This window comes from Elgaria multicarinata, chromosome 16, assembly GCF_023053635.1.
Source record: "Elgaria multicarinata webbii isolate HBS135686 ecotype San Diego chromosome 16, rElgMul1.1.pri, whole genome shotgun sequence".
Lineage (NCBI taxonomy): Eukaryota > Metazoa > Chordata > Lepidosauria > Squamata > Anguidae > Elgaria > Elgaria multicarinata.
Window position 1 is genome coordinate 26140604 of NC_086186.1, and position 18097 is coordinate 26158700.

At 43.4% G+C, this 18097-nt stretch overlaps 1 protein-coding gene across 2 annotated transcripts in view; it reads right to left on the minus strand.

Moving 5' to 3' along the window:
• MCTP2 (multiple C2 and transmembrane domain containing 2) overlaps positions 1-18097 on the minus strand; it is a 177013-nt gene that overhangs the window by 116657 nt on the left and 42259 nt on the right. Inside the window, exons 5-8 of one of the 2 annotated variants that reach the window (XM_063142442.1) lie at positions 10428-10570; positions 7161-7237; positions 6036-6147; positions 5758-5793 (exon numbers count right to left, since the gene is read on the minus strand). In XM_063142442.1, coding sequence (XP_062998512.1) covers positions 5758-5793; positions 6036-6147; positions 7161-7237; positions 10428-10570 — 368 coding nt within the window. Of the gene's footprint in view, positions 1-5757; positions 5794-6035; positions 6148-7156; positions 7296-10427; positions 10571-18097 lie in introns of those variants that run through there. The other variant, XM_063142443.1, reaches the window with a different exon arrangement.

Sequence of the window (18097 nt, forward strand, 5' to 3'; positions counted from 1 at the left end):
AGCTGAGGCTCTGCGTCTGGCCCACGGGGGCTTGTTCTTACAGTGTTAAGAGCAACTAATTCATATTAACTGGTCCAGAAGATGTAGCCACTGATGCTCCAATAGAATGACCTGAGAAAACAAAGGGCTACTTAATCGCCGGCAGGTTTTGCATGATTACAAAGGGAGAAATAAGACACGGTGGCTTATTTTGGGTGCTGGCTGCATGCTGGGGGGGGGGGGCGATTTGCGTAATTTCCCTTGGCAGCATGGGTTGCTGTGTCATGTGACCCCAGAGAAAGTCACTTTGCTGCTGTGATGAATGAGCCACCCAGGGCTGTTCCAGGGTTCTGGGGTGACTTCTTAACTACGGCAACAAGCCACCCTCACTAGGTTCACACAACACGGTAAATCCCCATGGCATGAGCAGCAGGGAAAATAAGAAACTATGTCTTATTTTCCGCACCGTAATCATGCGAACGGGCCCACTGAGGAAAACCTTGTCTGCTAGACCATACAAAACTCGGTTTATATGGATGGGGGATTAATAGAAGTATAGCTTCCAAATCATGTGAGGTCCTCGTTCCTCTCTATTCGGCCCTGGTAAAGACTCATCTACAGTACTGCGTCCAGTTCTGGGCTCCACAATTCAAGAAGGACACAGACAAGCTAGAGCATGTTCAGAGGAGGACAGCCAGGATGTTCAGGGGTTTGGAAACAAAGCCCTGTGAGGAGAGATTGAAAGAACTGGGCATGTTTAGCCTGGAGAAGAGAAGATTGAGGGGAGACATGATAGCGCTCTTCAAATACTTAAAAGGTTGCCACACAGAGGAGGGCCAGGATCTCTTCTCGATCCTCCCAGAGTGGAGGACACCGAATAACAGGCTGAAGTCACAGGAAGCCAGATTCCGGCTGGACATCAGGAAAAAATTCCTCACTGTTAGAGCAGTATGACGATGGAACCGATTCCCAAGGGAGGTTGTGGGCTCTCCCACACTAGAGGCCTTCAAGAGACAGCTGGACAACCAACTGTCAGGGATGCTTTTAGGTGGATTCCTGCATTGAGCAGGGGTTGGACTTGATGGCAATACAGGACCCTTCCAACTCTACTATTCTATGATTCTACAAGACCCTCCAAGGGAAAAATGCCAAGGTAAGGAAAGAAGACCACAACACACACTCATAAAGAACCAGGTTTTCACCTGTTTTGTCTCCTGTAAACTTGAGTTAATTTTGCAGGGGAGGGGGAGATTTTAGAGCTCATCTTTCTTCACCAGCAACTGTTTTGTATTTAAATTGGTTTTATGCTTGTTTACTGGAAGCAGCCAAGAGAACTTTGAGATAGGGTTGCATACCGATGTCAGAAATAAATAAAGTCATCATCCAACCACCCCAATATTTGGGTTGTGTTTTTTTGGGGGGGGGGGGTAAAACTGGATGGGGGAGAGGGCTGGCAATGCAGTAAGAAACAAAAAGGTTGCTTTAAATCACTGATTTACTATATCATCTCCCTATTTCAATTATGCCGTGCTTGACCCAACTCCAAACAGGAACAGCGGCTTTTCTTCTTCTTCAGGCTCAACCTTTGATGGAAGGGCTGCAGTGGCCTGGTTTGCAAATAATACTACACCATGGCCTGATTTGTGAAATCTGGCTTGTTGTGCACTGAACCAACCCCACAAAGAAACCAAGGTTTGTTAAACAGCTGCAAACCACAACTAGAAGCCATGGTTTGTTGTTGGCTTAGGTACTCTGGCTTGTTTAAACCATGGCTTGTTGTGATGTCTGAACTCAGAACCGTGCTTATCCCTTTCTTGTTTACACTGCTATCAGCCCTGAAAAAGAGGCACCCAGCAACCACAGCTTAAAAATGAAACCATTCTGAAGGCTGGCAAAATGGGTAGGAAAGGGGGGGGGAGAGAAATAGGAAAAACTCTGTGTTTATTTGCTATCAGCAAGGTAATCCACGGCTAAAGCTACAAACCATGGTTAACAAAAGACATGGCTTAGCGTGCAAACACATCCAATAATAAAAAAAAGAATTAAACAGGAAGAGGATTAACCTGGAAGCAAGTTTCAAAAACTCAGAGCACAATACCGAGTGTTTCCTCTTTCATACACCTTGCCGGAAGAGTCGAGTGTGTGTTGGGCAGGGGGAGGGGGGGGGGAGAGAGAAGAATATGGTGGTGCCAAGTACACAGATCCATTAGAGAGCCTGTTTTTTATTTCCTCCTGGTCTCTTAATCCAGTCCGTCCACATATCTTCTGCCCCATCACACTCCTCCTGACCATTCTTCCATAACCTCTCATTCCTCTCCGAGACACCCATATTCCCTGAGCACACGATTTTTCTTTGTAGCCTTTATGTTCTGCCACAAAAAAAAGGGAGGGGGGTCGGGGAAGAGCCAGCACTGTTTCCACAGCCTGGCGCTTCCTAACTAAAGATAGTTATTGATGTACAACACTGGCGTTTTAGTGTGGCAGCAGAATCAATAAACCAGGAAATACTGCTTTGTCAAGTGTTGCCCAAGCAGTCTTTCTGGGAAATTCTTTACTGCCTCTCGGATGGTCACAGAAGCTTTTTTCTTTGCCTTTTCTTTTTCTGAAAAGAGCACTCCAGAGCCTGAACTCTGGCTTGCAGAGGGAATGCCGCTGCTCTCCTACCCTCTAGTGACAGCAACAGAAAAAGGCAAAAGGTTTGTAGGTTTCCTTTCCCCCCATTTATCCGGCCTTCTCTTTTCGGCAGAATAATCTTGTCTCTACGACACACACCCAGTTATCACCTTTGGCATCTCTTACATTTTGTTTTGGGGGAAATAAGGGTGCGGGTGTGGGTGGAGGGAGATAATCTGAACACCTTTGCCAAGATTTTGGGAAGTAAGTGACCTGCCAAGGAAATTTAAAGTTTTATCTTAAGCTATCTGAAAACTGAAAAAAAATATGCAAATATACAAAGAAAACAACAACGAACAATATAAGGGCCTGCAAACAGGTTGAAAGGGGATAGCCAGAGATTGAAAATCCAGATCCCTTTTGAGAGTTCTCCAAGGCCAAACAGAAGAGAGAAACAGAGAGCAAAAATGGGGGGGGGGCAGAAGAGAGCAGCCAAGAGGACTCAGAAAACCTACACAGATCAAGATGCGGTCTTTACAATCTCTCAGAGATTTGCTTCGAGTCAAACCTAATCCGAGAGCTTGAATGCCGTCAACTTCCATTTAGAAATTTTTATGGCAGCATCTTTACTCCAAGTGCGTTGCTGTTTCACTTATAGCGGTGCACATTCCATTCCGTTTCATTTATTGTATTTCTAAAACGCCCCGTAGCCGAAGCTCTTTGGGCAGTTTACATTTTTTTAAAAAAAAAAATGTTAAAATACATTATATAAGGTATAAAACCATTCATTGGAAGACATAAAACAGCATACACAATATATATCTAAAAGATTTTTTTTAAAAAAAAACATCAGCCAGAGAAACTCGAGGACCAGAACAAAAGGATTTGTTAGATGCTGCCAAATGATTGGGAAAAGAGGGCAGTTTTAACCTGGTGCCAAAAAGATGACAATGTTGGCACCAGGCGGGTCTTGGTCAGGGATATTATTCTATAAATTGGGGAGGGGGCACCACTGAGAAGGCCCTGTGCTTTGTTACCACCCTTTGAGCCTCTCTTGGAGGAGGCTCCCAGAGGTTGCAGAGTACAGTGTATGGGTTGGTTCATGCCGGGAGAGGTGTCCCATCAGGTACTGAGGTCCTCAGCTGTGTAAGGCCTTATAGGTCAAAACCAGCACCTTGATTTGGGGCTCATCTACACCAAGCAAGATATTCCACTATGAAAGCAGTATGAAAGTGGTATATAAAAGGCAGGAGCCACACTAGTGCTTTTATGATCAGGGGTCTGGAGACAAAGCCCTATGAGGAGAGACTGAGAGAACTGGGCATGTTTAGCCTGGAGAAGAGAAGATTGAGGGGAGACATGATAGCACTCTTCAAATACTTAAAAGGTTGTCACACAGAGGAGGGCCAGGATCTCTTCTCGATCCTCCCAGAGTGCAGGACACGGAATAATGGACTCAAGTTAAAGGAAGCCAGATTCCAGCTGGACATCAGGAAAAACTTCCTGACTGTTAGAGCAGTGCGACAATGGAATCAGTTACCTAGGGAGGTTGTGGTCTCTCCCACACTAGAGGCCTTCAAGAGGCAGCTGGACAACCATCTGTCGGGGATGGTTTAGGGTGGATTCCTGCATTGAGCAGGGGGTTGGACTCGATGGCCTTGTAGGCTGCTTTTCTCCAGCTATCTAGGTTGGGGTGCAAACTTTTGTTCAACTAACAATGTAATCCGGGACATTACTTAAATTTAAGCCCTACTGAGTTCAATGGGTTCTACTCCCAGGTAAGCTTGAGCCTCTTTCTGGAACGGAACATCCAATGTGAGTTTTTTTCCCTATTTTTCTTCTCTTTTTGCTATGTGACTCAAGGATGATGTGCAATACCTGCAATGTCTATAATCTATCAGAAGGGGTCGCTACTATGCTGTGTGCACAGCTAACAGAAATAAACCTTGATTTGAAAAAAAAATGAAGAAAAGAAATAGTGAGCTGTGTGGGTGGAGAAATCAGTTTCAGGCTGCCATGAGGCCCAACCAATCAGCACGTTGCACAGCTGGATGGGAAGGTGGATGCTCAAGGCACTTCATACACTATCGAAAACACCTTTCCAACTGGGCTACTGCTCTAAGAAAGGTCTTTGTAAAGGACAGTTGAATCTAAGAAGGAAAGAAAAAAGGTTGGGAATTCCAAACATTTGGGCACCACCACAAAAAAGGACATGCTCCCATGTAAACTCTGGTGGAAAGAATATTTGGAGAAAGTTTGTAAAGAAGAGCTCAGTACACATATGGGACAAAGGAATCCTTCTGAGATCCTGGTTACAGAACACTGGGGCTTTAGAAATCAAACCTCAGGCAGTTTTTTGATGAGACTATGATAGGGAAATCATGAGAATGCAAGAGAGAGTAGATGTACATGCACGCACGGAGTACTGCAGGGATGTGGAACATGTGGCCCTCCAGATGTTGCTGGACTGCAGCCCTAGTCAGCATGGGTAATGATGAATGATGTCGGGACTTCCAGTCCAACAACATCTGGAGAGCTAAACATTCCACAACCCTGTTGTATTGGTTAGAGTGTTTGAATAGGACTAGAAAGATGCAGGTTCAAATCTCCCCCGAGTCACGTAGCTCATTGGGGTGACCTTGGACCAGTCACTCACACTCACTCTCAGACGAAATGCACATAATCCCAGCAGAGAAGACAAGCCATGGTGGCTTATTTCCCCTGCTGTGCATGCTGGTTATGTGCCGGCAGAACGTGCAAAATTACCTTCACCAGTAACTAGTGCATCCAGTCGCAGGCTGCATGGAGGCCCAGGCCTGCTGCCCCAGGAACCCACCAGAGCTCCTGAAAGACTCCAAGATGTCTGGTTCCAATTCAAAACAACTTTGCGAAAACATGGCATTCTCCCTGGATAGACCTCGACAACTGCTCCTCATTTTTTCAAGGCAGGTAAAGATTGAGCTAATAATTGGAGCCCTCTGGCTGAACACTGCCGGAAAGAAAATGCTGTGCTAGGTGGACCTTTGGCGTTGGCGCTTTTCTGCTTCTAATTACTGGAAGTATCTCCAGGACTAGTTCCCAGCTCTGCCACTGAGGTTCTCTGTAAAACCGGAAACTTTTCTGGGCTGGAAGGGGAAAAAATCCACACGTCGGAACATGGGTTACCTTCGGTGAAGAGCGTCTTCTCCGGTTCACCCATCTCTATTTTCCATGTCCCCATTGGTGTAACAAGGAGAATCCAAGAGAGGAAACAAAAAGAGAAAAGAGAATTGGGATACTTAGTGACAGAGTGTTGTCTCTGAGAAGGGCTCATTCTACTCCAGATGCAGCCCACATCTGCTCTGCCTGCCTCCATTGGCCTCCCACGGACACCACCCCTTTCCCCCAATGGCTTCCTAGTGGCAGCCATTTTGAAAAAAGAACCATTTCACAGGTCTGCTTACATTTCTTTTAACGTCTCCCTGTTTCACAACAAGCTTCAAGTCCAGCACTATCACACCCATGTCATCTTCTAAGCTGTTTGGGTCTTCAAGTGTTAGAATCTTCTCACTCTTCCTGAAAACAGAAAGCAAAGTTGTGATCCACTGACTAGTTTACAACCAGACACCACTGAAGGTGAGACTCTCAGCTAAAACGGAATAGATTCGGGTGAAGACTGCCATTCAGGTTACAGGGCAGTGCCACTGGTTAGCAATTATTTGGTGCCCTCGAAGCACTATATATTTTCTCCCACCTTCATTATCTATATATAGAAAATTCTAAGGCGGTGCGTGGCACATGGCAATACGTGGCATGCTGGAAGTTCCACGAAGAACTTTGCGTTGCTAAGCAGCAGAAGTTCCATAATAAGACATGTAAACAAAAACAAACAAAGATGATATAGCTGGCACTGAAACATATCTTTGCCAAAGCAGCCAAACCATTTTGTGCCTATTCAGCCCAATGTCCAGCTACCGCCCCCTGGAGGTAGCTCCTGAAGGTCGGTGGGCAGGCAGGAAGGGCGGGCAGCAGCTGGGAGTGAGTTTAGAGAGCACAGGTGAGCAGCTGGAAGGGAGCAGGGGGATGGGATGTCCAAGCAATAAAGTCCTAGCACGCAGATGCTATGTGCAGGTCAAGCTAGTTATTACTATATCATACATAGCACTGTATAGCAAAACACACATAGTTTAGGAAGTACTCTACTATAGAGTTGACATGGACTTGGAGGGGGTGGAAATATCAAGAAAAGCATAATTTGAATTTGTTTGCAATCATGCTAGGTCATCATTGTAATATGATTTTCTTCTTCATTGCCAGTTACTGGGTGAGAGATCTTAGGGGAAAGGTAATATTGAGTTTAGCCAAAGCAATGCCTTAACGTTAATTATCAGTGTGCAAATTTGGAAGGTTTATGTCTCTATCAAATGTTGTTTATTTCTGAAAGCAAAACCTGAGAAAGCTGAAAGATTCAGCAAGCCAAACTAGAAAGTGGTAACATTATGCATTTCAAGTCAAGTCTGAAATACTGGATAACCAGCATCAATAAGTAAGGAAACGTCATACAGTTTTAATAAGCTATAGAAACATACCTGTTCAATTCCAGTTCGCCCAGAGTTACAACTGCTGAACCCATGAAGTCTGAAGAGGTTAAATCGCGATCATATACCTGATGCATATGGAACAGCAGAGGAGGGGGGGAAACAGATCTGAACATCTGAAAATAATTTCTGCTTGTCAGAAGAAAGAGCAATTTGTTCTCATTTACGTTCTCTGTTGGTGAACCAATCGCAAGCTTTATGATAAGAACATATGAAGAGTGAATTGTCAGCCACTTAGGAATGGACGAACAAGCGATGTTCGAAATACCAGGATTCACTCAACATTATCTCACTGCTCTTCTTATACTTTATTCCCATTTGTGTTGACCGTTTGCTCTGCACGAATGGAAAATGTGCATATCAAGTGCTGTTTGAACTGGAGATTTAGAGGTTCCCCAAATTTGCACAACTGTCTTAATTTGCACAACTTTCCTCCATCGACTAAAGCGGGGCTGATTCAGTCTACGGAGGAAATTTGGGCAAATTAGGAAATTTGCACAAGTTGAACTGGGAATCAGGAACAAGGCGATCGTGGACACGTGTACGATAAGATACAAATACTATCGGTGGACACGTGCTCACGCTCAGAGCTTCAAATGGGGCACGCTTGCATGGTTTGTGGGCGAAAACAAAATTCTCATATATCCTTACAGCCTTCACAATTAATATGAAATACAATGGTTGATTGTCTTGTTTTCTTTTGTTACACATTATTTATTTTATTTTAATTTAATTTTATTTATTTATTTATTACATTTTTATACCACCCAATAGCTGAAGCTGTCTGGGCGGTTCACAAAAATTAAAACCATGAAAAGCACGACAAAACAACCAACAGTCTAAAAACACAAATACAAAATACAATATAAAAAGCGCAACAAGGATATTGAAACATTTTTTTAAAAAAGAAATCATCGTTTCACCCCAACACCAACTGCCCCAACTCCAATATTTTTCCTCTATTTTATCGTGCTTTTTATCAACCAATGACCTTCCTGGATTTTCATAAACAATTTTAAAAAAGGTTTGTATGGGGGGTGAGTGGGGTTGGTTTGAAGAACTATGAACTTTTTGCTGGGAGAGCACTCAAATAAATAAGAAAACCTGACAAGCTGTTAATTTTTAAGGTATTTCCTTTGTCCTCTATGTTTAGAAAGCAGGGATACATTCTGCCTTTACTGACCTCCTAGCATACCAACAGCTTAAACCAGGAGTGGGTTGAAGGTAGATTTCCAGACGTTTTTGGACTTCAACTCCCAGAACCCTTGCCAGCAAGGCCAATAGTCAGGAATGCTGGGAGTTGAAGTCCAAACATCTGGAGATCTACTTTCTGTCCACCCCTATTATAAACTATTTATAGAGATTGTGCCCAGAAATAGACAACATGCTAAGCCATGGTTAGGGCTGCTAACCCTTTTGCAAGAAGTGGTTAGTGAGCATGGTTAAATTGTACCACCATGGTTAGGAAGAATGCCATTCACAAGACATGCTAAGCCATCATGGTTAACTCAAAATGTTTAACCATCATGGCTTAGCATACTGTCTGAACAGGGCCTTTAGTTACATACAGCTCCATTAACGTCGGTCTCAATGGTATCCAGAAGGTTCTTAATTACATATAGTTTTCCAACAGAAGTTAGCAATATTCAGTATTGTCTACACAACTGGCAGCAGTTCTCCGGGGTTTGTTAACAGTTGCCTTTCCCATGTGGAGATGCCAGGGATTGACTCTGGGATGTCCTGTATGCAAAGCACACACTCTACCACTACAGAGCTACAGCCCTTCAATGACTGCAATAGATTCATTGCATCATCTTTTCAGATCAAATTGACTATTTTGACTGCATCCCTTCATGAATCTTATGTTCATGTCTTCACTTCTTTCTTTCAGAAGGCCTTCTAAGATCCATGGCACACACATATATAGAGGGAATAGAGATCTCTGGAAGAATCTAGAATCTATCTAGACCATAGCTAATCTATGGTCACTCTAACCTATGGGCAGAGAACCTGGTCTATAGCTACTCTGAATAGCTACTCTATGGGACATTGGCAAATGGAAGATTCTACCTATGGTAGGGTGAACATATGAAAAGGAGGACAGGGCTACTATATCTTTAACAGTTGCGTAGAATATAGAATTTCAGCAGGTGTCATTTGCATGCATGCAGCACCTGGTGAAATCCCCTCTTCATCACAAAGCTGCAGGAGCCCTGCCCTCTTGCCCAGATACAAAAGAGGACAAGGCTCCTGCAGCTTTAACTGTTGTGATGAAGAGGGGATTTCACCAGGTGCTGCATGCATGCAAATGACACCTGCTGAAATTCCCTTTTCTATATGACTGTTAAAGATACAGGAGCCCTGTTCTCCTTTTCATATGGTCACTCTAACCTATGGGCAGAGAACCTGGTCTATAGCTACTCTGAATAGAAGCTGAAACAAACCCCTGTGTTCACCCCATAGGGGAGAAAGAGAGGATTTGTTGAGTTCAGATGTTCTTCCTAAAACAAAAACCATGCCAGTTAAGAAGACTGGATATCTGGCATTTCAGCCATGCCATCCAGTTGTAAACATCTCAAAAGAGAATTTCTTAGGTTTGGAAGGTTACTTCTAGTAGCATCTTTCCCCCAAATCAACAGTAAGAACTTTTCAAATGACCCCACTTAACGAAATTAAATAGAGAGGTAAAATTTCTGGAAATTTTGAAACCATGGGCGGGGGGAATCATTTTCCCCATTTTTCGGGGGAAAACATTTATTTATTTTTCAAAAAATTGTTTTGGTTTTTTTTCAGTATCAGGACTTTTTACAAATTGAAAGTCACTTTGTTACTTTAGGAACATAAAACTTCTTTGGTTTTGCCAGTTTATGAGGAGCAGGCAAAAAACAATTTAAAAAACCAACAACAGAAGAAACCATCAACATTAGTAATGTAGAAAATTATTTATGTCTCCACTAGTCCTCCACTGGGTCAAGCAGACATAAAGCGCCCATTTCCATAAAAAGAACTGAGAAAAAGCGATAACCAAGATTCAATGAATATGCATGAAATTTAATCAGACTCGTTTTCTGAGCTATAGTCATCACTATCAGTTTCAGTCTCTGCTTCAATGGCAGTGCTGCCCCCTAGAGGCAGAAGTGCATCTTGCTCTTGCATTTGAGAGTCTCAGTGCACAGAAACTGTAATAATCAGATACGGTACACAGTTTTTAGAAATCATTTCTCTTTATTGCAGTGGAAGCTCCGATCCACAACTTACCTTCACGCAGAGTTTCTGATCAAGCGCTTGTATCGGAAGCACGACAGTTTCATCCCAAATGGGGTTCAGGTTCTTATAGATGACCTTGCTTTTATAGAGGGTTTTGCCATTCAGCTTAAACTTGACATATGGATCACTCGTACCTAATAATGATAATAATAATAATGAACAAAATGGATTCAATTGATCTAGAAAAAGTTACACCTACCATCATGTTAAACCAGTAATTCAAAAACTAAATACCATGGCAGAGGCCTCTCTCTCTGGGTGCCTCTGGAGTTGCTCCCAAACAGACCGAGGGTGGGGGGACGGGCATGCAGGAGAAGGCTAGTGCCGCGGGTGAAACTTTAGCCAACCCCCACTCACCAGTGAAGCTCTCCAGGTGAATTTGGAATAGTCACCACCTAAGCCTACCTATGATGATAAAAAGTGTGGAGAGGAATGGGACCGCATACACTGCCCTGGAGTCCTTGAAGGAGGGCCGGGCTAAAAAATGAAAGCATGGATCCTAAAGAAGAGATTACAAAAGAGGGTTGCTGAAGTGTAGCAAAGCCCCTCGTCCTCTGCAGCCTCACAACCAAAACCCTCTCCTTAGGTGTGTGTTTTTGGGGGGACCTTCTGAATAAGATGGGCAATAGCACAGACGTCTGAGGGAGGAATCGCTCAAGACCAGGTAGTGTCTCTTTTGCCAACTCCCTTCTGAAAGTCTTCCTAAGATCCATGCTTAAGGGTGCAATCCCACGGAACTCACTGGAACCTACTTCTGAGTCAATGTACATAGGACTGCCCTGAAAAATAATAAATAATTATTGCAACGGGACGGAAAAGAAGTGTGGAACCTTGCATCAACAACGGGAAAACTTCCTCCGCCATCTCCTCTCTCTTTCCCACCCTCTGCACTTCAGCCAAAGAGAGCCATACAATGTTTCCATGGATCAGTCAACTCGGAATGTGATCTCCGCTTACTGAACATACAGACACGGAAAAAGAAGAAGAAAAAAATCCCGAACGTCACACGTTTCACAGAAGGGCAAAGCTACCCAGATAAATACCAGGCATGAAGTATTTCCAATAACCTTCAGAGGATTTTTTCCCCCACTTGGAGAGGAGATGAATGGAGGCCCTTTTGTTAATTTCTCTTGAATATTCTAATCCCTTCTCTCCTTTCTAAAAAAAAAAAGAAAAAAAGTGGGGGTGGGGGGGGTGGGAGAAGACGCAAGACACAAGAGAAGAGAGACAGCCTTTATCTTCCTGATAAGCAGAGGCTGCCGGCATAATAACAATATTAAAAAGTCCCTCAACTATTAACTACGTGAAAGAAGCAATACCAAGACGAGACAAGAAAAGTAACCAGAGGAATGAAAACATGAATAGGGCAATGGAGGCAGGTGGTCCAGGCGCATAACTCATCTGTTTCTTAAATGGAACAAGAGGCATGCAACAAAGCGCATCTTTGAAATGGAACGTAGAGAGACAATGCGAGACGTGTGTGTGTGCGTGTGTGTGTGTGTTCCTCCAGCTTTTGCAATATTAATCCAAAAAAGAACCACCACCACCCCGCCTCCTTCTAAATTAGACAAAATCGCCATGGGGAAATTCTGTTTTTCTCGCATCGACACTGAAGTTTCATGGTTGCTGGAACAACTTCCTCACCGCCAGCACCCAATCGCCCCTTACTGTAAAACAACGCTGTTCATGCGAAGCAAGCTTTTTAAAACACACACACAATGTGTGTGTGTGTGTGTGTGTCAGGAGGTTTGGCTGGTGCGGGAGGAGGCAAACTATAATGAAAGAGTCTTTTAATTAAATGAGATTACCTCCCTGGGATCAGGACTTCATGCTTGTCATCTTACTCTCAAAATAAACATCTCAGAACCGGGCCTCGGCGGTGTCACTTACTGAGGCAAGGCATGCTGGGTAATCCCTAGGTATCTTGACAGCTACATAATGTTCAAACTGTTTCACGGGTGAACGGCGGCACTCGCGTGAAAGAAAATATTAATGTCTGGAATTAATAGGGGGGGAACGGAGGCGGGGGGGGAACGCCGGTTGACAAAGCCAAAACGAGGGGAAGAAGTGTCAAGTTAGTAGAACGTTAATTGTGAGGGGGAAATAATTGAGAGGCAGGGGGGAAGGAGAGGCGGGAGAAAAGAAACAAATGCTGCAAATGAATGGGAGTGGAGACGGCTTCTCCACACACACACACACACACACACACACACACACACCCCATCCCGAAGCAAAATCATAATAAAAAAACCACACAAAACAAAACCCTGTCTTACTGTCAAGAAAGTAACATCTCAACTAGGCAAGCAATGGGAGGGGGGGGGGAGACGCCAACGAAAGCAGGAAGGAGAATCGGCCGCTTAAGGATGCAATGCCGAGAATACATGAATGACGGGCCTTCGGTGTAAAGCAACAGATGGGCTTCGGACTCAATGTCGGCAGATTTACAAACAGAGGGGCCGTGAGGCATTTACTTAAACAGAGCTGGCTGCCGAGATCCTATCCAGGACCCCAACAGCTCCTGTTGCTTGAAAAGCGGTCTTACCTCCTCAACTTTGCAGCGGTATTTTCTCTAACCTACGTGCCTTCTGCAGCAGCCGTGATCGCTGACTATGAAAGCGAACGCAAGTGGGGATTGGGGGGAAATGGCATGAGTTCAATGTTAGCCCTTCGAATTAGTCCTTACATTCCTTAAGCTACACTGCTCATGTTTAAATTGAGGCACATTCAAAATTAGTCACTGCCCGTTCTTCCTAATGCCAGTATCAGCACCTTCGTTCTCTTTTCGGTTTGGTTTTGTATTGCAAATTCCATGAAAACAGGAGTCCATACAATCAAAATATCAACTCTGTAAATTAGTGTCACACACAAAAATAGTATCTGTATCTGAAATCTAAACCCTAATGGTTCTAGCGAAAATGTGGGGGAACCATGCAGCAGCTCAGTCCTTTTCCAGCTTCACTGGCTGCCAGTCCAGGTCCGGGCCCGATTCAAAGTGCTGGTATTAACATTTAAAGCAGTGGTTCTCAACCTTCCTAATGCCGCGACCCTTTAATACAGTTCCTCATGTTGTGGTGACCCCCAACCATAAAATTATTTTCGTTCTTCTCTACACGATCCATTGTCATGGGATGGTTTGCTAATGAAAATAATACATAACCATAGCTTTAATAATACAAAAGATGATACATGACATAGTTCAGTCAATACAGTTTCCTAAGACCATCGGAAATATGTGTTTTCCGATGGTCTTAGGCGACCCCTGTGAAAGGGTCATTCGACCCCCAAAGGGGTCCCGACCCACAGGTTGAGAACCGCTGATTTAAAGCCCTAAACGGTTTGGGGCCAGGTTATCTGAAGGAACGCCTCCTCTCCTATGTACCTGCCTGGACCCTAAGGTCATCCTCAGGGGTCCTTCTCCATGAGCCCCTGCCAAAGGAAGTGAGGCAGGTGGCTACCAGGAGGAGGGCCTTCTCTGCTGTGGCACCCCGGCTGTGGAATGAGCTCCCTAAGGAGGTTCGCTTGGCACCTACATTATATGCCTTTAGACGCCAGGTGAAGACCTTTTTATTCTCCCAGCATTTTAACAGTCTATAAATAAATTTTAACTTGGTGTTTTAAATTTGTAATTTTGCATTGCTGCTGTTTTTATCTGGTTGAGCTTTTATATTGTATTTTATATTATGGTTTTATCCTGTTGTTTTATACTTTGAATGGTTTTAATTTTTGTGAACCGCCCAGATAGCTCTGGCTATTGAGCGGTATAGAAATGTAATAAATAAATAAATAAATAAATAAATAAGAACATAAAAGCAGCCTTGCTGAATCAGACCAGTAGCCCACCATTTTGTTCCCACAGTAGCCAAACACAACCCTTTGGGAAGACTACAAGAAGAAAAGACATGTTGATCAGGTTCACACAATCACTGTGGCTTATTCCCCTGGTGGGGGGTTGTCATGGTTGACACAGTTGTCTGAACCCAGGTGACCCAATAACGCATGGGCTGTTGTAAGGTTATTGGAGGGTTGTTCCCCCCTCCAACAAGCCATGCCGGACAGGTTCAAAGATGCAGCAAACCATGCCAACCCCCATGGAGCTGATTGGTGGGAGATCCAGGACAAATAAAAGGAAGGACTTCTTCACACAGCGCAGAGTTAAATTATGGAACTCGCTACCACAGGATGTGGTGATGGCTTTAAAAGGGGGTTGGATAAGTTCCTGGAGGCAAAAAGCTATCAATGGCTACTAGCCCTGATGGTTGGGTGCTAACTCCAGTATTCGAGGCAATAAGACTGTGTGCACCAGTTGCTGGGGAACATGGGTGGGAGGGTGCTGTTGCACCATGTCCTGCTTGTTCATCCCTGGCCGATGGCTGGTTGGCCACTGTGTGAACAGAGTGCTGGACTAGATGGACCCTGGGTCTGATCCAGCATTGCACTTCTTACGTTCTTATATACTTCTATCATGCCCATCTTTGCGCATACAAACATTGTAACCTATTCTCATCGGGAAGTTGCACCAGCCCCTTGATAATTTTGGTTACCTTTTTTTTTTTTTTTTTGCATGTTTTGCAGCCCTCCTAACCTTGTTTTGCAGTTCAGTGATGGGAATTGTACCCAGTACTCCAAACATGAACATACCATAGATTTGTCTAAAGGCATTATGTTGTTCCCCAAACTAGAAACTGGTGTTTTTCCCCCCACACCAGCTGCATGCAGGGTCAAAACCTTGTGCTATCCACTATAACTTCAAGATGTCACTACCAGCTCAGGCACCATGATTATGTATGTGAAATTAGACTTGATTTTTTGTGTGCATCGCTTCACAATTGCTCACGCTGAACTGTTTTTGCCATTTTAATGTCCATTCTCACTTTCTGGAGAGATCCCTTTGGAACTTTTCACATACCCTTTTCAATTAACCACCCTAAATAATTTTATATCATCAGCAAACAAACATGGCCACCTCACTCCAGCTCATTTGTGAAAGAGCATATATAATATTCATTTATGAAAAAGCAAACATCAGATTATGTATCCTTAAGGGAAGTTCACTGTTAAATTGCAAGAACTGCCAATTTATTCCTTCTCTCCACTCTCTGTTCTTTATCAGTTTTTGATCCATAAGAGGACATCCCCTTTTATCCCATGACTACGAAGTTTACTAAGGACAAAAAAGGGGGAAAGCTGCAATGTCCTTTCAAAGACTGGTTCACCCCACTCCACATATTTGTTAACTCTCTCAAATAACTCTAAAGCATTAGCGAGACAGTATGTACCTTTGCACAAGCAATACTGATTCTTCTTCATCAAGACACAAATCTATATACGCTTGATGAACTTATCTTTAATAAAGTTTTCCACCAACTTACCCAGAACAGATGTTAAGCTAACAACGGTGTAAGTTCCCCCCTGCTGCACATTCCAACACACGCACACAATCCCTTTTTAAAAGTTGGCATTGCACTACCCAATACATTTGCTTCGATGAAATTACAGGTGGGTTCACACACACATCACATCACAATTGACATGCAAACAAGGACTACTGATGGAGTAGAACAACATGACAGAATCTGGAGATCAGAAAGAGGGCAGCCTCGCTTGGGATGCAATTTTTCTATTCTTCCGTTTGCATTAACCAGGGGCCATAGTGTAATACGGTAGTGATACTTAGTTATTTAACATATTTTTATATCACCTTTCAAGCCAAAGCCCTCTTACATTTTATAGAATTACAGAATTACATTTTTACTTTATTTTTTACAGAATTACATTTTTACTAAGTAAAAATTTTACCCTAAGTAAAAATGTAATACTATAAAACGTAAAGTACAATTATAACTAAAACAAAAGCGTAACACATTGAAAAGAAAGGGGGGAGCCTTCCTGTTCATGAAATAAAAAATGGGCTTCTATTCATTTAAAAGCAAACTGGAACAACCAGACCTTTAAGTAGGGTGACCATATGAAAAGGAGGACAGGGCTCCTGTATCTTTAACAGTTGCATAGAAAAGGGAATTTCAGCAGGCGTCATTTGTATATATGGGGAACCTGGTGAAATTCCTTCTTCATCACCACAGTTAAAGGTGCAGGAGCTATGCTAGAGTGACCAGATTTAAAAGAGGGCAGGGCACCTGCAGCTTTAACTGTTGTGATGAAGAGGGAATTTCCCCAGGTTCCCCATATATACAAATGACACCTGCTGAAATTCCTTTTCAATACAACTGTTAAAGATACAGGAGCCCTGTCCTCCTTTTCATATGGTCACCCTAGGGATAGACAGTCCTCAAATAACCCTTGGCTTATAACAAACATTTGCATTTCTGCATTATATACAATTTCCCTTAAGGCCCTTTAAAAGCAATCAAAGTAGGATTGTATTTCTGTACTTCTGCTGATTTTATCCTGGTTGTGCTTTTATATTGTATTTTATATCATGTTGTTATACTGTTTGTTTTATACTGAATGGTTTTAGTTTTTTGGGAATCGCCCAGGGAGCTTCGGCTATTGGCCGGTATAAAAATATAATAAATAAATAAATAAATAAAATATCCCATGGCACAGCATTCCACAACAATGAGGCCAATACAGAAAGGCCCTATCCTTTTTGCCCACAAGCCTAATGGATCTTACTGGTGGGATGTAAGCAGGACCCCCGGGGCCAAAGTCCTAGGCAAATCCATCTAGTGCAGAGAATCTTTCAACCAACACGGTCAAATGGCAAATAATACTGAATGCTCTGATCACGTAGCCCTCACAAGCAATCAGGAGGCTGCACTCCGCACCAGCTGAAGTTTCTAAACCATCTTTAAAGGCAGCCCCACATACGATCCATTCTACCACTGTAGGAGTCTACCGTAGGAGTCTAGAGCAAGCCAGGATCTGTAATCCAAGTCCACTGAAAAGCATTGTGCTTGCACAGCAAGATGAGGTTACATGAATGTTCTGTTGGTGAGGTTTGAGGTTTGCCAGCCATCCCTGCAGGAAATGACCACTTCACCCCACGTTCTATTTAAAAACGTTCAGGAGTCAAGAAGATGAATTTGCACCTGAGCCACAAATTTGGAAATCACCAGTCTGAATCTCGCTTCCATGAACTCACTAAACGGACTTCAAAAACCACTCTCTCTTGGCCTCAGTCCCTCCCCATCTGTGACATGAGGAATAAAAATAGGAACCTTACAGGGTTGTTGTATTTGTAAGGACTATGACTACACTATTATTGTTGTCGTTGTTATTGTTATTATCATTTATTTATATAATGCCATTAGTGCACATGGCACAGCACAAAATAAAACAATAAAATGACAAATCCCTGCCACACAGGCTTACATTGTCACTCCAAATGACAGCCCAGATAGATGTGATGGCCAGGAGTGCCTACGAGCTTTGGCTGATATGCCAGCTACACCCCTTCCTAGAGTCGGAAGACCTAAAGACGGTCGTGCACGCACTGGTAACTCCGAGGCTTGACTTCTGCAATGCGCTCCACATAGGGCTACCTTTGTGTCTAGTCCGGAAACTTCAACTAGTTCAAAATATGGCGGCAAGGCTGGTCACCGGTACACCTAGGGGTGACTGCATTACACCAGTTTTAAAATTTCTTCACTAGCTGCCAATTAGTTTCCAGCAAAGTATAAAGTGTTGGTTATCACCTT